The 26,406-nt window shown below is 44.5% G+C and overlaps 1 protein-coding gene across 1 annotated transcript in view; it reads left to right on the top strand.

The window, feature by feature from the left end:
• The window catches only part of znf385d (zinc finger protein 385D), a 98,169-nt gene that overhangs the window by 55,645 nt on the left and 16,118 nt on the right, over positions 1-26,406 (top strand). Inside the window, exon 4 of the mRNA XM_008282730.1 lies at positions 8,919-9,087. Coding sequence (XP_008280952.1) covers positions 8,919-9,087 — 169 coding nt within the window. The remainder of the gene's footprint in view (positions 1-8,918; positions 9,088-26,406) is intronic.

Here is a 26,406-nt window from a genome sequence, read left to right as displayed (position 1 = left end):
GTTTGCAAATGAGACGTTTGACCTTACAAGAAACGATTCAAACCTTTATTTAACCAGAAAAGGACTTCACTGGGAATATATAATAACTTACATAAGAGGCCGAGATAACAACAGCTCATTAGGCAGAACACAGACAACAAAGACCATCAGAAAGTTTTAACACGTCGCACAATACGTTGTTACGTAAGTGTGTAGTTTAAATAAAAAGACGGATATGTGCAGATGTAGAATAAGGAAAAGAATCACAGCATTCAGTGAGGATCCCATTCTTCTTTTGTTTTCATGTATGAATGCAGAAATAAATAAGCATAAAACCTGCTGTGAAGGTTGCGCTCTTCTGTCCATCTGTGCAGGTTCCATTCACACATCTTGCAGCAGAACACGACGTCTGTGTTGTTTCCTTCTGTCTCGGCGACCTGCCGTCTTCAACAGCTCAAAAAACTCACTTCAAACTGTGGATCACATTAATCCTTTATGCTTTTTTCTTCCTGTCTTCTCCCTTATAGGCTCACTAATGAAAAATATTTTTAAATGATGCGTCAGTCAGACAGAAAATCAACCATTTCCACTAAACTCCAGTTGTTAAAAAAAAAAAAAGTTGTTAAATGTAGTTTATTTTCAGACTGTGACTGGTGTTGATTGTCCTTCTCCCAGTTCCTCAGTAAGTGTCTTTGGATTTCTGCTGCTGGAGTTTTATTCATGAGAGACGTAACAGTGGAGCAGGACTGCATGTCGGATGGTCTGACGTGGTTGGACGGCGCGTATTAAGAACTACGTCTGACACATCATAGCCCAGCCCGTAGGCTGCATCCACACTAACATGTTTTCATTTTAAAATGCACAACTTCTTATGCTTAACATCCGCGCCACTACTTCAGGTCCACTAAAACTCTGGCCGCTGACCCTGTTCCAGTTGTCCTCCGGGGCTGTGCTTCGGTCTGGATGAACAGAAACAGAGACTTTTGGAAACTGTGATGCAGAAACGCATGTTCTCCTTCTGATTGGGCCTCTGCATTCTTTCCCTGATTCCTACCACGTAACTGTTTTCTGGGAGAAAACAAAGACATCAGCCTTGACTACCGGCGGTTAATTCAACACGGATAACAAATGAGGTTACAGGCGTCGCTGACCTTGTTGCCAATGCTGCTGTGCACTTAAGGAAATGTTGTCTTACTTTTCTCCATTGCTTTTCCTCCTCTGTGGTGTTTTCTACAGCTAAGCAACCAGCCGGCACCTGTCTGTCCAGTGTACCAGAGAAGGCCTCGTTATGTCTGTTAATGTGCACAGAGATCAGATCTGAAACACACAGACGTCTCCTTTACATTAAAGCGAAGGCAGGTCTGAGTGAACGTTCTCGTCACTTTTACATGCAGCACAACAGCGCTACAGTTTCCACAATCGAATTGAATGCCGTCAGATTAATGTCGGGCTGCAGCAGCACAAGGTTAAACGTTACACACCGGGAGAGAGAAATCACATCCTGTACCGTCTTCTAGCATTCCTGCAATGGATTTATGGTCTCAATCTTTATTTCATACGCACAAAGAAAATAACATCAGTTCAATAAACAGCGAGACACAGTCACAGAGCCGTTTCAAGTTGTTAAGATTCTTCTCGGCTCACATCACTCTACATAAACTGTTTCTTTCCCCTCACGGTGCAAAACACAGCCACAGCAATAATCTGCCTTTCCTTCCTTTATTTCCATTTTTCATTCATACCAACTGCGCGGCCGAACCGTCGACTCTCCCCCTTTGCATTCAGCGTGTGAGGAAATAGCAATTAAATCGGGGTCCAAACTTAATGTTCCTTGTGCTCATGATGGTCATTAATTAAGGCTTTAATGGCAAAACAAGTTTTAAACAGCCATCAGTGATGCAGCCTGTGAGCTATCAATGTCACTCTCTTTTTTTTGAAAGCTGTTATAACATTTATAAATCACTGCCGGGGCCAGGAAAATGGCTACCACTTCAATAGGGATTTTATTATTACGATCTGCTTTATTTTGCCAAAAAGAGGAATAATTTATCTTCCAAAGAATTTGGTCAACAGACCCAAGCTTGTGTGTTTTTCCCTCCCTCTGTATTAATCAGAACGGCTGCACTGCCTGTGACATCTGGACTAATGCTATCAGATAGCCTGAGTAAAGGTAGAACACCTTTTTAATCCAGTTTTCATTGAGTTCTGTGACCCTTCAGCACCTGGACACGCCCCCGAAACAGCCGATGAGTTCCCACCCACTCTGCCAGCTGCCTCCATGTACTGAAGCATCCAGGGTCATCTACACATTTGTTTTCTGCCCAGACAGTCGTGTGGAACAATGACTGAGAGCAACGTAATCACATTCCTGCTCTTCAGTTTCAACTTCCCGTTTTTCCTGGATGGAGTCATTTTTCTTGGCATTTCCGTGCACATCAGGAGCAACCACCAGATCACTGATGAACTTCTCCCCACCATAAACCTCCTGATATTTATCAGTGCCATGACTGATTTTTAGCTTCCTGGGCTGCCGTGGAGCGGCCCGATAGAACAGCTGCCTGCTGGCCGAGCTCGTCCTGAGCCTGCTCACCGCCTTCCTCCTGCTGCTGGCCGTCGGAGTGCTGGGAGTCGAATCGAGGAGCTGCTGAGGAAGCACGTGAAGCAGCTTCTTCCGCTGAGCGAACAGCCGGAGGAGGTTCGGGAGTTGTTCTGACAGGTGGAGGCCAACGGGTTCTTTGTTGGACATCTAGACTGGGGCAACGCGACCGTACTGCTGGATTCATGCGACTGCATCAACACCTCCAGGAACTGCACAGCTCCGGACGGACGCGAGGTGTACTCGACGCCGTGATGATGCACGCTGTGCTGTGGTTGGACAGACTAGCAGAGTTGGTCACGGTGACTGCCGTTGCCTTCAGCCCGATCATGATCCTGGGCGTGATCTTCTCATTGGCCCTGCTCGACCAGATCAGGAGCAGTAAGAACGACATTGTTTAACATGTTTAAGGCTGGAGTTGACCTGGATTGGACAGATAAATGTCTTAGTCTTTCATTGTTTCTGAGCTTTGCCTCATTTTGAAATGGTTCCATTCTTTTGCACGCTCTGTAAATTTTCTTTTTCATGTTTGTGCAAAACAAACAGGTTATTTACTGAGTGCAGAATAATGAAGTATATTTACTGTAATGGATTGAACTAGCACACAAAGCTAAAGCACAAGTTGTAAGATGCTGTTTGCAAATGGGTGCACCAGAATGACTCATTTATTAACGTAACACATTATATTACTCACCAATGTTCTTAAATCTGACATTGGAATGAGGACCTTACAAGGAAGTGGAGTGCTTTTGGTTTGGATCTGCTTAAAATTATATCCCAGCGCTTCTAAAAATTGCATGAAACATTTATTTTTAAATCACAACTGCTTAAACTTTTCCCTCAGCTCATTTCCTTTTCAACAGTCCATTCAAGAAACAAAACAGTGTGATGTAACTTTATTCAGGGAAATGCAAATCCACTCAACAGCAACCAGGTGGTGGCTGCAGGCTGGTACCACAACAGCATGTATTTTAGGAACCGTTTCTCCTTCTTTGGTTCTAGACGTAAGTCAAAACACATTTGAGTCAAACAATGAATCAGATCGAGGCGCGGCCGCTTCCTACGATCCTCCATCCCCCCTCAGACTCTGAGTTAAAACAAAGACCAGTGGCTCTTTGTTGTGAGTTGGAATCCTTTACTGGGGTCTAAACAGGAATGTGGGTGGGTGGGTTTCTGCTTGCATGCAGCAGTGATTAACGAGGAGGACGTGATCTGTGGAGCTCCTCAGTCATCCACGTCGTGATGTATAAGTGCTAAATTGAACTGGACTTGCTTGAGTTCATTGACGATGTCTCACCCCTCCTGCGAAAAGCTTTCTTCAGTTCTGACTGCTTGAGTAATCAATCAAAATGGAACCACCATCAGAGGAGGTGGTCCACAGCGGCCCTTATCAGCTGCAGTCCTGAAGTCCCGCCCCAGACAGATCAACACCCAATCACCTCCTGACTCGGGGGACCCTAATGACTCACATGTTGACTGGGTGGGTCAATGACTCACAAGTCTGACTCCACAAGAGCTCAAATGCCGGTGACTCCCCAACTCAAGCAAGTCCAGCTGCCTTTATTTTCACACTTGGATGCCAGAGGAACTCTTTTCAGTCTGAGATGAAAACCCCAGCACTATCTGCATCTCTAAAGGCTTTAACTTCTCTCTTGAGGAGTTCTCTTTCCTTAACTTGCACCCTCATGACACCACCGGCAACACGTCTTTGTGTTCGCTCTGTGAATCTGGGTCGTAAAGATTTATGACCGCCTAAAAATGGTGCAGCACTACAAATAAAAGCGGGAGATGGCTCCAGCTCCATAAACAAAAAAGGGGGTAAAATCCACAGATGAACAGAAAACAGAGTGAACTATTCCACAAATAAAGATGATTTAGGGTGGTTTACCCGCCGTTACATCAACGCCGGGCTCTGGGGATCATTTTATTTAAATATTAAATTAATGTTGGGTTCAATAAATCCGGGAACTGCAAACACGTGTAAACTTTCTGTAATATTAAGCACAGCGTCTGCTCTGAATGACGGGAAACTGTTTGCTGTTCCTGGAATAAAGGCATCACAGCGTTATGTAAATGACACTGAATTAATTGAATTATGACGTCAGAACCTGTATCGCTCGTCGGGTTTTTCTTTTTTCCATAGAATAGAGGCCAGTTTGATGATTTTTCACGGTCTTCTACTCAGATTTTCCAGACTCCAGGACAAAGCTTTGACTGATTTGAGCTAAACATTTCAAGTTTATCTTGTTTTTTTACTCTTCCCCTTCATCTCCAGCACCATCACATGCTCCAGTGACTACAGTGATACACTTCAGTTCAATTTCATTTATATAGCGCCAAATAGCAGCGTGTCGTCTGAGGGAAGTTTACATAGTCAGACCAAGACCTTACAGTATTTTAGAGAGAAAGCCAACATTTTCTCCATAAGAAAGCAGCTGGCAGAGGAAAAAGTGCCTTTTTGACAGGAAGAAACCAAGCAGAACCAGAGTCAGGGATTGGCGGTTCTGTGCCTCGACCAGTCGGGGTGAGGGGAGAGAGAAAAGAAGTGAGGAACAGACAGCAAACAAGAGAATAATAAATACTGGGCAGGTTTGTGACGCCGGTTACCGGAGTGGAGAAACCCAGCAGGAAGGTAGAGAGAGAGGACACAGAGGACGAAGCACAAACTACAGCAGAGAGAAGACTCCCAATGTCAGATAGATGCATGGAGACTAAAGCCGGGCAGAGGAGAGGTGCTCGGTGCATGATGGGAGATCCCCCTGAAGCCTGGTTTAATTTCCTACAGCAGCACAACTAAAGGTCAAATCCTGCTTTCTGCTAAAAAATGACGTTTCTATACAGTTTAAATATTTTCTGTTTAGTTGTGACACATCGACGTTGGCCATGTATTTTATTGCTTCACTGTGACTTCTTTTTATCCCATGAATCACATGTTAGATGTGGTTTGACGTGTTGCCCTGGTAACCCAGAAAATGGCGAAGCTTCCAGCGTGTTGCGAAAGGCACCCAGACCTCGATGTTTTCCTAAAGCTAACCACCCAACCACATCATTTTTGTGCTTAAATCCAACTAAATAGCGCGTGAAAATTGAAAGCAAGCAAAAATAACACTTAATTGTCCAATATGGGATGTGAACCGTCGTCTCCTGAGTGACTGGGGTGCTGACATATGACTTCATTCTCTTCTTCTACGTACTTATGCGGTTTTTGCATCTCCCAAGAGTCCACATGACATAAATGGAGTCATTCGCCCAAGTCTCTGTATGGAACCTTTTGCGAATGTCTGCATGCAGTTGTGATCATGCAGACTGCTCATACTTCCATCCATCCATGATCTACACACCGCTTAATCCTCACTAGGGTCATGGGGGGCTGGAGCCTATCCCAGCTGCCTCAGGGTGAAGGCAGGTTCACCTGGACAGGTAACCAGTCTATCACAGAGCTCCACTTTGAGACAGACAACCAAGCACACTCACATTCACACCTACGGACAATTTACAATCACCAATTAACCTCAGCATGTTTCTGGACTGTGGGAGGAAGCCGGAGAACCCGGAGAGAACCCACGCTGCACGGGGAGAACATGGAGACTCCATGCAGGAAGATCCCGGGTGTCCTCACCGGGACACGAACCAGCGACCTTCTAGTTGCGAGGCAACGATGATAACCACTGAAACACCTGCAGCCCTTTGCTCATACTAGTTGGACATGCATCAGGAAAACAGCCTCAAAACAAATGTTTGTCTTAAGGAGATCTTTGCTGGGAGATTCTCCATCATCCTCACTTTAGTACTCACAAGCTTTTATAGGTGTGTTGATTTGTTCATGTTTTCCACTGATTGTGCCCAAACAGTGGGAATAAGTCCTAAATTCTCCAGAAATCCTGCACTATGTCCACCCACTGTGCTTGGCACGTTAAGGCAACAAGTCCTGGTGGCAGGCTGTTCCTTTAAAAAGTTCAAAGTCATTACCTTTCAAAACCAGCTACAAGATGTTTTTCTTGCCATACAACCGTCAGTAGACGTTTAGTATGAATAAAACCACGTACACGGGACATGTTGAATGTCTACGTTGGTCACTGAAAGGGAGAAATCATGAATGTCAATGTTCAGGGTCACCAAGTTAGCACGAAGCAAAAGCTTTATCGAAATCATATTTTAGATAGAAACCACAGCAGTGAACTTTAACACATTTAATAAAAACAGCTTTAAAGAAATAGAATGTGGTATTTAGTCATTCTTATCTTTATGATTCGAGGTATGAAAATAGCTCCTCTTCAACACAAAACGAAGGACTCCTGAGAGGTCCTACTACTCTGAGCTTACTACAGCTTTTGTCTCACAGCTCTTTGTGTATTAACCTTTAGCTGCCAGGGCTTTTCCACTAATCTGACTGCTTTCTGTTCACACTTGAACATTTTAGTGTCACACAAATGTGTTTCGGTTCGACCCAGTCAGATTCCTGTCGTGACTTTTATGGAAAAATGGCTCTGAGGCTTCACTCCAGTATTTTTTTAGCTCTGGTCTGTGTGTGTAGTCAAAACAGTCAGACAACACGTCAGCTTAATGGCACGACTAAACAAAGCTCAGAGTTTCAGTTTCATTCAGCTGACACTCGTCGCTGCACAAAGCGGTGGAGTTGTTCGCGGGTGCAAGGCTTTTGATGGATACGTTGGAGTTTAAAGCGCGACCTTTTGGTTTTCAACAGCCTCTCTAAATCCACGAGCAACGCTGCTACGCCGGTTTGTTTGATGTCTTTTCCCCCCCTCGTAGAGCACCTGGAGGGAAAACAAATGATTTTCTTCCTGGTTTTAATCATGCATGTGTCAGACTAAGAGTTCAGGCAATCCTTCCACTTCATTGCTCTAATGAAAGATGAATTATGGCCGTAGATGCATTAAACACCCATCCATATCACCTGAGTCTTATGACAAACAGTAACTTATGTCTTCGGTACCTGGAGGGAGATGAATGTGGGTTTGAATAAATGGTTTCGTGCCAGAACAAGATGTGCGCCCCGCTTGAAAAAGTGATGCTTCATCCAAAAATGGTTTCTAAAATGAAGGGAAATGTTCGAGGCACTCCAAGAATTTTGCAACCTTTGCCAACAAAATTACTGAGCTATGAATTCCTGGCACCTTTCCCCCCCTCGTGTAATGAAACCTCTTCACTTGTCTCATTCTATTAACTTGTCACATACTCTTGTGCACATTCTCAAGTCATTACCCAAAGTTCCCAATCAATACTGTGAGTAAATTAGACAACTTCAGAGCAGTATACTGTACGCCCAAAAATAAAATGCTGCAGGAGTTTTGTTATGAGGTCAGAGGGTTATATTACAATTAAAACTATCCAAGCACTGCTCATACAAAGTACAGGAAGTAATAAAACAAAAGGACGGCCCGGCTATATGCTAATCCAGAGATGCTAGTGTCTCTGTCCGAGCACTCTTTTGTGAATATCCCCACTGTGGCCCATAAATAAAACCGTTCCACGCTGTCTTCTGGGGATGTGTGGTTGCCGCACTTATTTATTCCAGGAGGCAATTGCATCCCTCTTGATACCTTCCTTCCTGCCACAGGCGAAGCATGCGGGGGAAGTGTGCAGAGGTAAACAAGGGCAGCTCAAAGTCTTTGCATATGTGTGCCTGGATGAATCTGTTGTGAAGGTGATTCTCGGTGGCGCTACGTGTCCGGACTTAAAACCTAACGGCCGTTCCGTGAATTAAACGTCACGGGTCGCACGCGTCGGTAATCGCATCGCTGACATCCGAGTATTGTTGCTATTACTGAAGAAAGCAGCTCTGCATTCAGACAAAGAGTCATTTCATCACTGCCCTGGAACCAAGCGAAGATTAATAATATAACATGCTGGTTTTGTGAAACACTATGTTTTTACTCTGAAAAATATTTGACATCAAGGCCTTATAAAGTTGCTAATGGCATTTTTGGAACCTAAATTAATTTGTGTTCCAAAAAAATGCCCGACTTACTAATAAATAACCTTTTGGGGAAAATAAATTTTTAAAAAAAAGAACGTCTCTTGAACTGTTCACTCCACATATCGAAAAAAAACCCACAACAGAGCACTTAAATGACTTAGAAACCCAGTGTTACCAGGTACATTCATCATTCTGGAGGAGACTTTTTTCCCCCCCAAACTGGCAAAAACAAACTCAGATGCTAACACTTTTTGCTGGACTACAACGGCCTCCTGCTAATTATGTTTAGTCAGCTTCATTGACTCTGACTGTGCTCCTCTAGTTTTCATATTTCATTTCATCCTGGCCCCGTGTTTAGCTGCTTTCCCACTGTTAAATCAAACCTGTTATTTGTTCTTCTCACAGAGCCAGGCCTTGGCCCACTACAAGGGCACCAAACATGCCAAGAAGCTAAAAGCCCTGGACGCCCCGAAGAGTAAGCTTAAAGGCTCAGCGGTCGCCAAGGAAACCACCAACCAGGAGATCGCCAAGGGCATCAACACCTCGCAGGTCCCCAACGGCACTGACAGGAAAGGTTTGTCTTTTCCTGCCTGCTGCACATTCCACGACAGTTTGTAGTTTTCTTTGTGGGGCTGCTGCCCTTCTGCTGAGAGCGAGCGCTGGACCCTGTAACGCACCTTTTTGGCATTTTAGATTTGCTGCACACAACTCATAATCACTTTAGGACCTGGACGGACTCTCTGTTGATTATATCAGCTCTGTGCTGGCTGGTTCGCAGAGTCCAACTGGCGGTTCAGCGGTGACATATTAAATTTTTAGGCCGGAGGGATCTCTGCGGGACACACAGGACAGTCAGACATGTGAAGGATGAAGCTGTGCCTCGATGCGCTTCAAAGACGGCAGATCGTCTAAGGCCGCGTTGTGACAGACAGCAGCACTGTGCGGCAAAGCATGTCTTCCTGATTCATCTGAATGGGACAGCGACGTTGCTGCAATACGGGTACACATTCTAGACATTTATATAAAGATGGACGAACCCTTTGTGATGCCGCTCAGATGTCCTGCAGATTGGTTTTGAAGTTCAGTGGTGGTGGTTCCTGACTCCACCAAACTCATGGCTAATCCAAAAATGAGCAAATGCATGGAGTTGTGGGTGGAGCTGAGGCAGCGGTGCAACTGTTTCTAGACCACAGACTGTCTGGTGATGGTACCAACATGTCTTTCAAAGTGGTTAAACCATTATATACGCTTAACTTTAGGCCTCAATGCAATTTAAATGGTGAGTTTTATTATAATTCACCATAGTACAGTTGTCCTGAACGTAGAAACTAAATCACCTTTTGTCTATTTCTGTTGTGAGGTCAGCCACTGTAACGTTGGATATGATATAGGCACTTGGAGTCTGCCTCAGATGGTCATTCAAGTTGTTGGCACATCTGTGTTGGCTTAAATTTTCAGGCCCAAGAGGTTGTCGCTTGGTGCCAAGACAATGGGAATTACCAAAGAGTTTCCTGTTCATTTGGAAAAAATGTTGAACAAGACTCAATAATATTCAACCAGTTTGTAATCTATGCATAAAACCATAGACTGTATGTTAAAGATGTGGTAGAGCCTTGAAGCTAGATTCCATTTAATTTCCAGCAGGGAGCAAATCTTCTGGTTGCAAAAAGAGGCCTGATTGTAAAGCAGTCTAGAAAACAACATGATGATACGTCTCACTTGGTCTTTTAGCTCATGTAAACATTCTCCCAAGACTTGTTTGAATACAGCATGGTGTTCATTTAGTGAATTATGGTCCTATTTAGAGTAAGATAGACAATGCAGTAGGGTGGGCTTTAGGGCGAGGCTACCTTGTGATTGAGTTTTCAGTCATTATGTCAAGGTGACTTCCAAACTCATTTAAATTCACATATAAATCTGTTGTTGGACTTCCTGGATCACATCTAGTTGTCTTACTGGTGCAACCTGTATCATTTAAAAACCAAAACAATGCAGGGCTGTTTGCAGGGTGAGCACATGTACAACCCTCTGCTTGATGTTGAAATAGTAGGAATTCATTTCCAAAAAGTGTCTTAACTTTCTGAAGCTGATTATTCAACCATCAGGCCCATTCCATGCAGCAGCTAGCTGTGTGTGTGGAGGTATGCAAGTTCGGTCATGTTTAAACTCGTGTTCGAGCTCTCTTTTTTATTCTGCACACAGTTTCTTTTCACTTTCTGTTTGTGCGAGCGACTGTAAAAGCGTCAGGGTACGACTGACTGCATTTAGACTAGCAAAACATGCAAGAGGTAGTTTCGGAGAGTTCCAGAAGAGATAAGAGGAAGGCGATGTGATGCAGAAAGAAGGATTCGGTGGCGGCAGACTTCTCATCCTGTTTGCTTATTCAGAACAGGTATGACCGCTAACAGATGCAGGAGGAGAACATGTTATAGCAACCAGTTCATCGGAGGCTTTCCTTCACTCTGGTGGCAGTTTGCCAAATGTTGCACTCACAGAACCATGTGCTCCGAGCTTTATTCTTCCTATTCGGGGTTTGTACATCGCATTTGCCTATTATCCCATTTTTAATTACATTTTTTGCTGGTGCACATTGTTGTGTGTAATATTCATCATGTTGCAGCCAGGTGGCTGTTTAAATCCGGTTATCTTGGCCAGGTGTCTGCCGAAAAAGATCCCTATTCTCTGTGGTTTCCTCCGTGTTTAAAAAGTAAACAAAAACTAACTGCAACTTCCAGCACCTGACACGGACCAGATGCAAATGATTGGAAATGGTTTTACGTGCTGCGTCTCACACTGGTGCTGTGGAGGATAATGTGTTTGGCGAGTGGAAGCGCTGCTGAGGAGCTCTTGCCCTCTCTGTCTCCTGCAATGTAATATTCTTTAAGCCGCCTGTTATTATGTCATGAAATTGGCCCAATGAAAGTCTTCCCCTTTAACTGTAACAATAGAAGTTTTTTAAAGGAATTGGAAACACATTGAGCCGTCGCGCTCTGGTATTAATTTTACCTCCGTCCATGACTTCCCCCGGCGTTCCAAAGTATTAAAATTACGAGCACATTTCTGGACCTCTCGGTGACTTATTTGTCCAGACTGAACTGTTCGAACTCCAAGTCAAAAGATTATTTGAGGTGAAACATTAGAAAATAATGCTTGAAATTAAGAGGTTGTACCTCAGAGGGGATGACTCAGATGTTAACAGTGCACCTCTGGGTTTCTTTTCATTAAGCGAATACTCGAGGATGAATAGGGCAAAATGTTAACTAATAGATGTCAGCATGAAACTCACCGCTTTATTACTTATACTAAGGCAAGGATTTTTTTGTATTCTAAGTTGTCTAAAGTTTTATGTAAATGAAGTATTGTGTATTTAAAAATGCCCTTGTTCCATTTTTCCCCTATTAGCGTCAAAGGTTTTTGGATTTCTCTTTACGTCACTCCATAAATCAAGAAAATCCTGTGCACAGCCAAAACAAAGTCTATTTTTGGCACTTTTTTAGTCATAAAATGTTCAAGCTGTGATTGATTTATGAACAAACCCCTCTGTAGAAAGCTTTAGAAAATAAAGAGGAAGATTACTGCACAGTTTGGGGTACGTCGGTGCCAAGAGTCGAGCTCAGAGTGAGAAAAAGATCACTTTGAGAAAATGCATGTAAAGATATGCGCTGAGAAATTCCATATATGTCAAGACTGGAAGCCGCTGTTCACGGGTAGAAGGTTTAAGTGATAGATGTCACCATGAAACAGTATTTTTGTACTTCAAGTTTACGTGCAAATGCTCTAATTTGCATAAATGTTCACCAGACAAAGTAGATTGAACACCTAAATGTGTGACTTTAGTGTGAAAGATCTCAAAGCTGACCACTGCATGAAACCTGTTGTGTTCACCTCATATGTTGGTGTTTATGTCACATTAAGAGCTTTACCTGGCAGCAGACTGTCTGGTCTCCCACAGAGCCACTTAGATACCAGAGAAATGTCAAACCATTAAACAGGCCAATTTGCACCAAAGTTAATCCACGCTGCTGTTTGTTTCCCGTAACCGAGCCTTCAAATGTCGTAACGCCACGCCCGGCTGCCGTGTCGGTGGTCTCGCTGTCTGAAGCAACAGCAGCTGTGTCTAACACGCATTTCTCTATATAATTATAACTACATTTACAACTTTGGCCTTTGAAAAGAATCCAGATTTATGCAGTGAAAATTTACTACAACAGGACTGTCAGAGTGTCTGGTTCCTACATGCACATGAAATACGACGGACCAAGATCCATAGTTGGGAAAATAGTTTATATTCTTACGTATTTAGTGCACTGAGTGAATTTTAATTTCTCCAGCAGCTGCCGTTAAGCCCTTAATTTGACTTTTAATAATTATATATATGCTGTATTCAGTGTTAATTCTTCTTCAGTCGTGTTTTTATCACAGTGTAAAGGATGTGAACTGTGGAGCGTTCATGTGCTGTGAAAACCGGCTCTTATGTGTCGGTTCAAAAGACAGCAAAACCTAAAATGTTTATTAACTAAAAGCTCAGGCAAAAAACATAAGAAGTGTAACTGGCCAAACAGAACGGAGCAGACTGAAAGCACAAAAAGCCCGAGGAACAAGCCGAGGCAGGAGACAAAGTACAGCTCAAACTTCACATCTAACCAGGATTGCAGAAGACGGCGGCGGGAGGGACAAAAAGCAGGAAACACAGGAGGAGAAGTCAGGCAGCAGACACAAAGGAGGAAGAACACCGACAGTGAACAGAGAACACAACTGAGAGCCGAGCGGAGGAGAAACCAGAGCATGTAGACTCACACGGGGCTGACGGGGTGATGGGAGGCAGGTGGAACTGATCGGGGTGGAGACGGCAATCACAAAAGGCAGGACAGACAGAAAGAAACAGACGAGGGGCAACTTGAGGATCTGAGTGGCTTCGACAAAGACCAAATTGTGACGGCCGAGTCGGAGCGTCCTCTAAACAGCAGGTGTTGTGGGGCGTATAGGTGCAGTGGTTAAAGTGGTCGAAGGCAGAACAAGCAGTGAAGGCTGATGTATCACGTGGTCCGATCTCACAGAGGAACTACTGCAGCACAAACTGATGAATGCTGCCATGAGTCAGAGTCAGGATGCCCGTCACCTGCAAGGTAAACATGAGCATCATGAATAATGTTTGTGTTTCATTCACGTCTCCGAGGCGGTGTGCGGCGGTGGGCCATATCCTTCTGGGAACATGTGGATCCTGGCAGTCATTCAGATGTTACCTTGACAACTACCTCCACGTTGTCGGATACCACGTACACGTCTCCACGGCGGCAACCTCCTTCAGCAGCTCTCTGTTCAGGAATTATTTTAGGAACACGAGGAAGAGCTCAAGGTGTTGACTTGACCTCTAAATCCCCAAAATGTCAGTCATGGAGGTCCAACCTTCCAGCTTGTTAAAGGATCTGCTGCTAATATCTTGGAGCTGTCATCAGAGGTCTGAAGATTTTAGGCCTCAGAAGGTCAGAGCTGCACAAGAGGAGCCTCCACAATGCTAGGCTCGGCTTGGTTTAAACGTCGCTGTGCTTCAAAGTGAGGCTGATCATCACCTTTTCATTCGCTATAGATCACATTCAGTCTGTTTTCTTGCTGTTTGTTTGTTTGTCGTGTTTTTCTGCTGAGCGTTGAGAGAATTGTCGTGTACAGTTAGAAAGCAATTCGATAGCGACGCGTCTGCGCTGCATTTGTGTCGTGGATTGGAAATGAAAAGATGACGGTGGTGGAATTGTTTCGCTGTAGATTGAGCAGAGCTGCAGAATCACCGGGCTTTCATACATGTTAAGAGAACTTTGTCAGAGAGCATGTGTGTAGACGTGTGTGAGGAGGACTGCAAGTGTGTTTGTGTGAGTAAGAAAGCTAACTGTGATCACTGTATGGCGATGTACGTGTGGATGAACTTCTCAGTAAGGTCCAAATGATGACTTTAAGTTTCTTGACGGAAGGACGTGCATGTAATTAGTTGAATATTGGATTTCCTGCATTCAAACCTCAGTCAAAGGGAAAAAAAAAACAGAGCTGACTATTAATTAAATCTCCTCAGTCTGACTCAATACTAATTCATGCTGCACAGCTAAACAACAGCAAGTCAGACCCACAGAAGTTCCATTTAAATTCAAGCAGGGATCTGACCGTTTCCAAAGACATCATAAATATGAGTTCCAGTGAGTGACGCAGAGACCTTGGTTTGAATATTTCACATCATAAACATCATAAAGCATCGACGCAACGAGCAGAGAGAGAGAAAAATATCTCTGGAACTGTCAGAAAATGAATGCATTTATAATGTTTTCAAACCTTATAGAGCAAATTACAGGTTGATGACCTCAGAGGATTCATGGTCAGGAAAGTGAATTTTGAAGGAATATGTCTAAATGTGCACAAGAAAGACCCGCCTCACAAACACAGCTTGGTCGTCGGGTCTCCAGAGGGACTGGGTTCAGTTTAACAGGAAGAAGAATGGATCCTAATAGCTTTGACATTAAATAGGTGAAAAGTGTGCATTGTAAACTGAATGCGTATTCATACTGATACGTGCTCCATCATATGCATATGAATATCCGCTCAATGTGTAATTATGAGTCACAGAGACGAGACAAGCATGAGGAGCTGTAACTGCCATCGGGGAGGAATTAATTTGCGGCGTGAAGAGGAAGGCAGGTGTTTGTTGTAACGGAAACCGATGCACGGCGATCAGCTGGTGTCTCGCTTGTCTGACACAAACCGAAGCTAAAGTTCACAGTTTGTGTTAAATCTCTGGCAGATCTGTGACGTTGCTCCCTGTGCTGGAACCACAACAGCCGTAGATGTTTCATTCAGAGCTCCGTCGTATCTCCAGGAACGTGATCCTGTCTAAAATGGGCTCTGCTGCATTTTTACGGATGCAGCAGGAAAAAAAAAAAAATCACAGCTGCTCAGACTCACCAACACCTACTGACTCCCTCATGTGACGTAATATGACCTGTTGTGAGAAAAAACAGGATTTTAAGAGCTCAGAATTCCTGCTTTTTCATCGCCGTTGCTGCCTCTATGTCTCATAAAACATATAAAACCATCCATTAACTTCTCAAACAGTCGTTTCCAAAAAATATTAAGTATAAATTTCGTGGAAAAACTCCCCCCTGAAGTTGTTATTTCAAGCCGAGGGGAGACTTTTATAGATGGTGGACGTTGGCCCTTTTTTTTCACGCTCTCTCCAGATAAGAAGCAGAAGGCTGAGCAGTGAAGGTGGGAACCAGGCGTTGACCTCCTCCCACTGTACCTCCACAGAGATACCCATCTGTAATGGACTCTACGCAGCCTGACATTAAACTTACGCTCCGGCCTTGGGGAAAATTGTAAACACATTATACACAAGCAGAGACCCCAGAGAGCTTAAACAACAAGCTGTCATAACCCAACAGACAAATGGCTATTAATCATTTTAAAAAAACAACCACACAGCCGCACATTTCTGCAGCATCTCGCTATCTACAGCACGCGGAGGCGGCGCTTTATCACAAGTGGCACGGGCTAATGAATATTAATGCGCTCAGATGTCAGAAGAATTAATTGTCGAGGCGGGTAAATGCTGCATTATCTGTACGGCTCAAGTATTTGATGGTATATCAGAGGCGCCAAACTCGCTCTAATGAAAAGCAGAGTCCAGGAAAGAGTAATGGCCGCAGCCGGAGCAGGTAGGAGCAGCAGGGAGGCTGCTGGCTGTCGTAGACTTTCACTGAGTTCGCTTTGCCAGTGAAAAACATATTTCAGCCCAAAGTATGACATACCAACGCATATCCATGGCTCAGCGCTCGCTTCTGCTTTGTAATGAGACGATTGGGTGATTACTTTATTAATAATGAGTTCTTTATGTTTTGTAAATTCTTTCATTACAAACACAGAACGAGACAGTTTGTGGAAAAACGAGACGTTCTCATTGGTTTAACTCGTCGAGGCTCATTTTAAATAAACATTCAGGTGATCCGATGTTTGGAAGTTCTGAAACACTCTGAAAATAAAAACCAGGAACTGTAAGCTGAGTCATCGTGAAATTACTCAAACTTATTTATGAGGATGCACAATGAAAAAAAAGAGCAGATAAAGGCTTTAACTTTAGGCTCATTTTTCACTGCAACATAAAGTCCTGCAACCTCCACAGAAGCAGCACGAGCATGACCAGGAGGAGAGAAAAAAATCAGAAAAACAGCTCAACATGTCAAACATTTTGTTACCAACACTGGAAACAACAACAGGACAACCCACCTGCTGTACAGACTTCAGTACCTGCATGTCTAATTAGTCCAGTCCTCTGCTCTGTGGAAACACGACCTGCAGCTCAGCCCAGGAGTGAATTTTTATCACGACTGTTGGTCACATCTGGCTCACCAGAGGTTTCCTGGTTGAACCAATAAGAGCTGAGTTTTGTTTTTGTCGTTGTTTTTTACAGATTCTACCTCAAACCATTTGTTTTTGGTTAATTTTTGGAACTAGACATGTAAAGTGATTTTGATTAAATATCAGGATTTAAAGCTTCAATTTGGGTAATTTTTTAAGGACAATTAATTAATCTGACAATTATTTCTAATTTTACAGTTTCTGGCTCTGATATATGGGAAAATTTTTGGCAATATTTTAAAAGATAAACCTGCTGGCGGGTTTTGGAATTCAGACGCTTCAAATAAAATATCAGCATTGGTCCAACATGAACGTTGACAGCCAGATTACGCCTGTTAGGTTAAAGGTTTGGTGTAAAATGATGCATAAAAATCAACTGTGCATGCTTTACATGTAAGTTGAAGTAGATTTTCTTATTATTTTGCCCAGTGGGAGCGCATGTAGTTGGATTGAGGCTGATGATGTCTGCAAACAGTCGGCCAAAATGTGTTGGAATATATCAGCAGGTTGAATATCTGCAAAAATCCAGCGTTGTGCACGTCTGCTTATTTATATATTTAGTGATTCTGTTGATTCAGCTAAACCGCTGTGTGGTGTTTTACAGTGTGGGCATATTATCTCCCAGGCTTTTAGTGTTTTGTCTGAGGAAAGTTACTATTACAGGACATGCAGGGAAAAGAAAAAATAAAATAAAAACCTCCATGAATATTGCACAGGTGAAACACTAGATTGCAACACAATGCAATGGAGGAGTGTTGTTGGTCATCCTCGGACCAAAGTGTTGAGGAATAACGAGCTTGTTTGCAAGTGTGTCCTCACAGAACGCATCTAGTATTTAAATTCTTCACCTCATCGTTGAACCTGCATGTTTTGTGGGACTGGCGGCCGTCTGGACTCAGCGAGATGCTATAGATTAGCCGTATGACTCAGCCTGTCAGGCTGCTGTGTGTGTGTCCATACAGGAGAGAGCAGAGGGAGAGCGAGGAAGGCAAAGTGGTGGAGAGAGAGAGAGAGAGAGAGAAATGCCCACAGCACAGCCCGCCATCTCTCAGTTCCAGTCCAGTGCCTGAGGAAATGTACCCTGATATTAGCTATTAAAGAGCAGATTGTCAGGGGAGCCATGCCAGCACTGACAGCAGCTGTACAATAGAGCCGGCTGCAGGGAGGCAGGAGGCTAGCTCAGGGTTTTTCTGCCTCCGCAGGCTCCCTCCTCAGATCCCCGTCAGCAGCTGACGCCCTCCACCACCCTTCCACCGCACCCTCAAAAATCTGCCTTTGTGCCCCAGTCCATGTGTACATGCAGCGGGTTGGAAGAAGCCCCGACAGACAGACAGACAGACAGACAGACAGACAGACAGACAGACAGACAGACAGACAGACAGACGTGGGAGACAGCAGCAAACCTGATGAGTGTGTGATTAGATTGGCTCCATACCTGCACTGCGCCGCAAATGTTCTCATTTGTGAGGATTCTGGATGGCGACGTGCGACTGCGGAAACTTCCCAACAGAAATTAGGTGCGGATCATTTGCCTTCGAATGAAACTGGGAAGAGATAAATCAGCGTGAATTCAAATCAATGACTCCTGCTGCTGTTAAGTGTCTGAGATAATGTCGCTTTTCTCCCTTCAACAAAAAAGATGATTGCGAGCACTGACGCACACCTATTTGTGAATGCTAATTTTTCACCTTATCAGTCTTTTATTCGAGGAATATTCAGCCGTGACTCTTTTCTCATTTACTCACTTTGAATACTGACAAGAGGGGAGGGAAAAAAAATCACAGACGTCAAATGAAATTTGACAGATCTCAAGAGCCATGAGGGATTTCTGTCCTTTAAGTTGTGACAGCATATAATAAGGCCCAATCATTTTAATTAAAGAGCTTAATCCAGCTTCATTGAGAAAGGTAATCAGATCTCTGGGGAGTCTTGTGATTGCCTGAAAGCCAAAGCAGAGTGGAAGGATTTCAGAGCGCCGTCTCTCCTCTATCGCCACAGCAAATGTCAGGGGAGAGCGAGGAGAGGCCGAGGGACAAACGGAGGAAAGAATAGCGGCTGTGTCCTGCGAGGGTCGCAGCACCTGTCCTCATCTAGCTTTCCTGGGATTCTCTCCGTCTTTGTGGCCTTCACCACTCCCACCTTCTCCATTTCTCTCCCTTTAATTGTGTCCCGTACTCGATTACTCTCCTTTAATGTTATCTGTCTCCTCTCACCTTCTCATGTCCCTTCCCTGCCCACCTCCTCTTCACCCCCCGTTTTCTTTCTTCCTCCGGATTTCACACACTTGGTTTTGCTTACTTTTTCAGTTTCACTTTCATTTAACTTTTCTATTTCCACCTCCGCCTTTCTCTCCAAATCCATCCTCTTTCCTTTCTTTCACCTGGCCTCAGTCTCTATCTCTTTCTCCCCCTGCCTCCTACATTGCTGTCGGGGCCCCGCTCGCCCATACCAACTTTAGATTGATCACAGTCATTACCTCCATTAATGAGATGGGATTGAGTTCTTAACTGGGCCTTGCAGAGCCAGTTAGGTCACACTGACTGGGGATATGGATTACTGGAGGCTTCCCAGAGTGCGAGGCGTCCTAGGCCAGCCAAAGTACACTTTAATCACCTGCCCTTCCAACAGCAAATGGCTCTTTAATGACACCGTGGTAGATGGGTTCACCCCAACACAAGGACAAATACATGCATGGCTTAACATGGGATGGACTCAGCAGCCAGGTTCTGGAGGGAGATGAAGACAAACGCCCGTTGTTGTTGATTATCGCTGTTTTTCTTTGCACTTTCAGAACACGGGATTAAAACATATCCAGAGGTTAAATATGCATGAGTCATGACTCACACTGCTGCCTTAAGTAGGTTTTAATAGTAATGTCTGTGCATTAAGCGTAGAGCCGGAGCCAGGAGCTGACTCGCTAACCTTCATGTACAGACTGGAGGCAGGGAGGAGCTATTAGCCTCCGTCCAAAAGGAAAGAAAAAACCTACCAACATCTGATGTATTTGTTTAGTCTGTGAAGAAAGAAAATGATCATCTCCTGGCTCCAGCTGTGTGCTCAATGACATGAGGTGATGTCAGGTCTCGAATAAACCAGTCGCCCAATATGTCAAACTACATCACATGACTTTGAATAACACACGATGCATGTATCACGACATCACGATGATGTTTTCCTGAACATCCAGGTGATTCTTTGCACCTGATTCATGCAACCAGTTTTAGATTTTTAATTAATTGACATTACTTTGTAGAAATCTGCTGTCACTTTGACATTAAAGATAGATCAGATTAGATATAACGTTATTGATCCCTTTGGTAGGGTACCTCAGGGATTTGTTGAGAGTTCCCTGACCAGGAAACGAACCCGGGCCACGGTGGTGAGAGCGCCGAATCCTAGACACGAGACCACCAGGGAGTCAGAGGGGTTTTTTGTAAATTCTTGTCAAGAAAGGCAAATTTAATTGACCGTGATTCAGTGATGAAAAGCAGTAAAAAGGGGACGTTTTATTGGCACGCTGTGGGGATGATAAGTGACGACAGCGAGACATAACATCCAGAAACAGGTGTTCTTTGACATATTGTTGACTGATGTTAGCAGAGTTACACTGACAAACTCCATCCATGTCATTATTAGAACGGTGTGAGGCCGTATAGTCCTCCTCTGGACTTAGCTTCTCTCCTTCTTTTCATGGCTCCGTCTCTGCACTGAATTCACAACAAGACAGATCAGTCTTCACGTCGCAGGAAGCAGATTGCCAGAATGTTTTTTAGCAGGAACGTGTCGGCTCTTTACTCTCCCTGACTGATGCTGCAGACGGTTGTTGTGTTTGCTGTTAAGACCAAAGCCGGTCTTTGTGTTTTCCAGCTGCAGGACAGAAAACGAGGAGCACCTAAATTAGAGCAAACCAGACGAACCTAGTCCAGTAAATCTCTGGTAACCACCTAAAAATCACGGGTGTCGGTGCAGTTGTTTCGGCCAGAAGCTGTTAAACGACAACTGCAGGCAAAGAATCTCTGGCTGACACCGACGCCGAGCCTTTTCTTGCACTTTTTCTGGAAGCGCGCTCCGTCTGGTCAGCGCGCCAACGAAAAGCTGCCCAGTGAAGCAGGTGTGATGGCAGCCTCTCGGTGGCCGGTGAGCTCGGCGAGCCTGAGTGAGTTTATCACTGTGATTTCAGGTTGTTTTGATGCTTGGCAACCCCGAGCGGACTGGGAGTAGGTGGTCGTTAATTGCGGGGAGCAAAGAGGTCGCTGCTGCTCTGCTTGTGGCATAAACATCACTCATCAGGAGCGACAAGGTCAGCGCTATCATAAATAGTTGGCTGATTAATTATTGTTCTCGGGGTAATGGCCTGGCCTTGATGGGGCTCCATGGAAAGTTACACTCGGGCTGATAATTGTTGTTGAAGCAGGTTTTATGACAACTAATCACTCTTACATTCTTCTGCTGATGTTCTAAACCACCTGAATTTGTCATCTTGTCCCGCGTGTGGCCAGACGGGAGTTTTACTTGTATGATTTAAAGCTAAAAGTCTTTTTTAAGGCGGCGTTTTTAGTGCGCCGACCGGACCGACTCGATGTTCTGGCTCCTGCCTCCAGCATTTTCTGCTTCAACTCAAATAACATAGAATATAAATTACTCGCAGCTAATAAGTGAAGTCAGTGTTCCTCCTTTCAAGTTGAGCTCACAAACTTTAAATAAATGTTCCAGTCATGGTATTGAACGTAACAGCCGGGAATAATGGCCTTTTCGTGCCAGATGTTCTTCCTTAAGTCGGTCTGCGGGCCTCTGCTGCTCCGCTCAAACACTCAGGTAGAGCTCGGCTGCACACAGGTGCTGCACGCCGCGTCCTCGTCGCTCAGTCATCCGCCGCTCACGGTAATCACTGGGCGCCCTCGCTGAAGGTTACGGGATGGACGGATCTCGCCAGGGGCGGCCTTTCAGCGGCATAAAAGCAACACGGAGAGCGAGAAGGGAAACATAACAGCTGGGAAATGTGGTTTCAATGACCCCGCAAGTCACTTCATAATTCAGACTACGGAGGCCTAATTTACTGAGTGCGTCCAGATAAATTGAATTTATAAATGCCATTCTTTGTGGCTTTTTGGAAAGCGGTGTCTTAACGGTGAGTCACCGCCCTCAAGTATCTTGGGTCTTATCCACGGCTGAGAGTAAGACGGAGATCGACGGGCGGGTCGAGACTGTTGTGGTGGAGAAGAAGCTGAATCTGAGGCAAAGCTCTGAAACTAGCTGTCAGTCTGGGTTCTGAAAGCCAGCTGTGGTTGTGGGCGTCTTCTGTCATCACAACCAGAAGAATGAGACCAGGTGGAAGCGTCCGTGATGAGCTTCAGAGTGAGTACGTGGCTGCTCCTCTGGTGGTTTCACACCAAAACAGGCAAGAACGACGAGTTTGTGCAGAGAGCAGGAAAAGAGAGCAGGAGCAGACCGCAAGCAGCTGGATGCTGAGGACGGCACAGTTTTGTTTTGCAACGTCTGGTAGAACTGGAAACACAACGGTCTGAAATCATCCCCTTAGAGTTCATCAACACACTTTAGCACAAGTTCTCAACATAACCGAGGTTCAGGTTAGCTTTGGACAGTGTTTACTTATTATTCAGGTTTTTTGTGGTATTATATTTTTCTGACGCTCTTTGATTAGGTTGAGAGAGAAAAAAAATCACGGTTTGTGTTGTTACAAAACAAACTTCCACCTTCTGCAAAAACCTTCTCTTTTATTTTCTTGTTGAAAATGAGCAACAGCGACGACACCAGCGGAGAACATTTGGCTACAGCTTCAGATGTTGAGGAACTTCTACAGGAATCCATCGTATGTCCCTGATGTTTACCTGGTGTGTTTAAAAGTGACACCAAGGGCCGCCACTTTAGCTCACCTGGTTGAGCTGGTGACCCATGTACGGGGGGCTATAGTCTCCAATGCAGTGGCCATGGGTTCAAATCCCACTCATGGCCCTTTGCTGCAACCTCTCTCCACATTCTCCTCCCCAACTTTTGACTGTCCTATCCAATAAAGGCAAAAAAAAAGTGACACCAAGCATGTGTCAAAGACAAAAACCAGTTAGAGAGAACAGTTACAGAACTCTGTGAATCCAGAGACACGTAAAATAAACTCTTCCACCATTCTTATCATGACAGCTTCCACCTCCCATCGACGCTAATCGCTGTGAGCAGACGTTGATTTTCTGCTGAACAACCCGGTGGGTTGTACTCGCTGGTTGGGATCCCTCTCTGTAGGGACTGATGACTTTGCTCTGCACAGTGTTCAAACTGTGGGTGAAAGCTCTGTTAGTAATAAGGTGAGGAGGCCACACATCTGGAGAAGAACTGCTGCTCTTTCATGTTGAAATAAGCCAGCTGAAGTGGTTTGGCCATCCCACCGTGATGGCTCCTGGATGCTCTCCTGTTGAGAGACTACAGGCACGTCCAAGAAGGAGGTCCTGAGGACAACCCGGAGCACGCTGGAGGGATCACAGGAACACGGTGGGATTCCTCTGGAGGAGCTGGTGGCTGTGGCTGTGGAGGAGGACATGGGAGCTACTGGGTTTAACCGGAGCTAATATACAAACTGAGAAAGGTGTTGGGCTTCATACAGATTCATAGGACGGGGTGTGTTTTGGCTTTAGCTTCAGGACTGCTGCGTTACCATAGTAACACAACAGGAAAACGAATGTGTGTATCTGATCAACATATTGAGCTCTACGGAGCCACCAGATGTGGACCACTGTCTGACCAAATCTACTGATGTTTCTCCCACTGATCTCAATGCAAATCTGAAGCTCCTGCCATCTGCGCCACAACAACGAGCGTCTCACATCTTGACAATCACAAAACGACAATCAGCTGGGCAGCGTTTGGAGAACGACCTGATGTAAGCTGCTACCTGTGTGGCGCCACATGCATTCACCAGGATGTTGTGTCAGGTTCTTCCTTTACTTTGCCGCCTGTCTGGTTCTTTCTCTTTGTGAGCCAAATGTTCAGGCTCTTTGTTGGCTGATGCTCCAGATTTCAGTGTTACTCTCAGACGCCTTCATCACTATCATTTAGGATCGACTTTGTTGTTCACCAGCCCTGCAAAAGAGATGCATTTCCTAAGATTACGTTACATCTTCTTCCCCTCGCAGTCCTATCTCACCGCGTTTCAGTGCAGAAGTCATGTTTTTTCGTACATTTATCTGCCACCTGCTCCCGTTTCTTTCCACAAAGATCTGCATTCAAAACATGCAGCGAGCTTCGCGATCGTGCTGCAAATTTCATCGTTGGAGTCAGTCAGCTGTAGGAGGAGAGCACTGCAGGGAAAAACTGTGCCTCAAACCCATTTCAGAAGGTTAATGGATTGGATGCTCACAAACAAAAATACTAAAAGAAAAAGCCACAGTGCATACATTTACATACATTTAGAGCATTTAGCTGCAGCTTTCATCCAGACTGAAGCCTGAAAGCCTGGATATCGTTCAGCGCCTCAGACTGATTACAGACCGTATTCACCACAAGCTGGCTTTTATTCTTGGTATGTAAAGGAGGAACTTCTGTCACCGCAGGTCAGAACAGACACACACCTGCTGCTCTTGCCTCTGATTTACTTCTTAACCTTTGGCAGACGCCATCGCTGTGACAACGTACGTTTGAAGGGCTTTGTGGCGCCAAGTGCCGACACCTCCGCCGGGATAAATAAGAACCATATATAATGGCCTAACAAAAATAGCATGACATAATTCACTATTGATTTGCTCTCCTGGCTGGGCTGATCTTCATTTCGTGACACCGGAGTGCGGAGAACTCAGAGGCATTGGCATCGATCAGGTGGTGCCGCCGAGGCAAAATTTCATTTTCGCAAATGTGGCAGCAGTCCTCTGTATTCCATACGCTGACATGTTGTGTTGTTTTATGAGTCAGATATATTGATCCACTGCTGTCTTTGTTCCTAAAACTATCAGACGTTTCTTTCAGGCCACAGCAGCTCCTTTCACATGTTAATGCTGCGTCCCGGCTAATGAGGTGCAGAGCCGCGAATCTCAACGATGACACATGACTTCTCTTTTTGATCATTTTTATCCTCCTAAATAGAGATCAGGGCCACATTCCTCTTTTCTAGAAAGGTTGATCTGTTGAGTCTGCTCATTGTTCGGGTTGTGTTGGTCTTGATATTAACCTTTGTCTTTTATATTCTTGCTCTAGTTTATTCCACATGAACCTCTTTGTTTTACTATTCAGGAACACATCTACAGTTTTTATCTACGTCAGAAGAATTTGATGACTCGATAACCCGACACTAAATGTAAAACCTTCTTCTGTCGGATAGCAAGGCTGTTGGATTGTCCAGACGGAGGTCCAGATACGAGGAGGGCTTGATGCTGGAAGGCTCATTAGTTGTTCATTATTGTTCATAGTTGTTATAATAACTAGTGTGTTGTTAGAACACTATGCATCGATGGATTTCATTCTAACTGACCGGTGTGCTTACGCTGACCACTTCCACCCTGGGGGAGCGCTCCGACGGGGTGGACGGCAGAAGTGAGTAGGATGTTTATTTATATGGCAAAGACAAAGAATTACCAATATGAATATACAAGCGTGATAAGACGATGAGCAGGATAGCTGAGGTATAACATGTTGGCAAGGATTAAAAAAAATGCAAATAAATGTTGAAGAGAAGGTAGAAAATATAAAGAATAAAAAGCTAGTGCAATATCAAGGGGTTGCGTATAAACAACACACATCTTAGGGCACATTTAGGCTTTTTAATGTCATTTTAAAGCATTAAAATAAGATCAGAGGGTATTAACTGCAGCCACATGGCAACGACATGCAAATTGTAAAGAACCACATTTTTAAAGCGTGCACACTGACTTGTGTGTTTCACGTGCATTTCCAGGATACCAGTCGGATCAATGCAACACGCAATAAACCTCCGACTGAACTATAAAAGCAAAGGGGGAGAAAAATAAGTCTTTAATATTGATTTGAAATAGCCAAGAGGATTGAATGTGGAACGGGAGACTTGGTTTAGAGAGCAGAAAACGGCGCTGAGATACCAGGAATGTGTTGCTCATAACTGTTACGTGCTTCGGAGAGAAACATTAATGTTTTAAAAAGAATTCTGTGTTTCAGCAGCGCAAATGAGCCGCAGCCGGCCTGATCTGCTGCCTTTTCTTTGTTCAGCTAATAGTCTGGCAGCTGCATTTTAAGGCAGCTGTAGTTCTGTAATGTTCAACCCCAAAAGATATGAGAGGGGAGTCCTGGTAGCTCACCTGGTCGGACAGGTGTCAGGATGTCAGTCGGTTTACAGGGGTTTACTAGATCTTTCTGCTCCCCCCTTTCCTGTTGCTATAAATGAAGGCAAAAAGGCTAAAAAAAATCATGAAAAAAAGCTTAGATAACTGTTTCCAGGTAAGACAAAATCTGTTTGGAGATCCTGCGCAGATAAAACCCTTCCTTGTGTCTTTAAATTCAAAAAAAGAGCTCAAGATGACGCCACAAT

The sequence above is a fragment of the Stegastes partitus genome, unplaced genomic scaffold (genome assembly GCF_000690725.1).
Source record: "Stegastes partitus isolate 25-593 unplaced genomic scaffold, Stegastes_partitus-1.0.2 Scaffold283, whole genome shotgun sequence".
In the NCBI taxonomy this organism is placed as follows: Eukaryota; Metazoa; Chordata; class Actinopteri; family Pomacentridae; genus Stegastes; species Stegastes partitus.
Note: the sequence above shows the minus strand (reverse complement) of the source record. Positions and strands in the feature narration are given on the sequence as shown.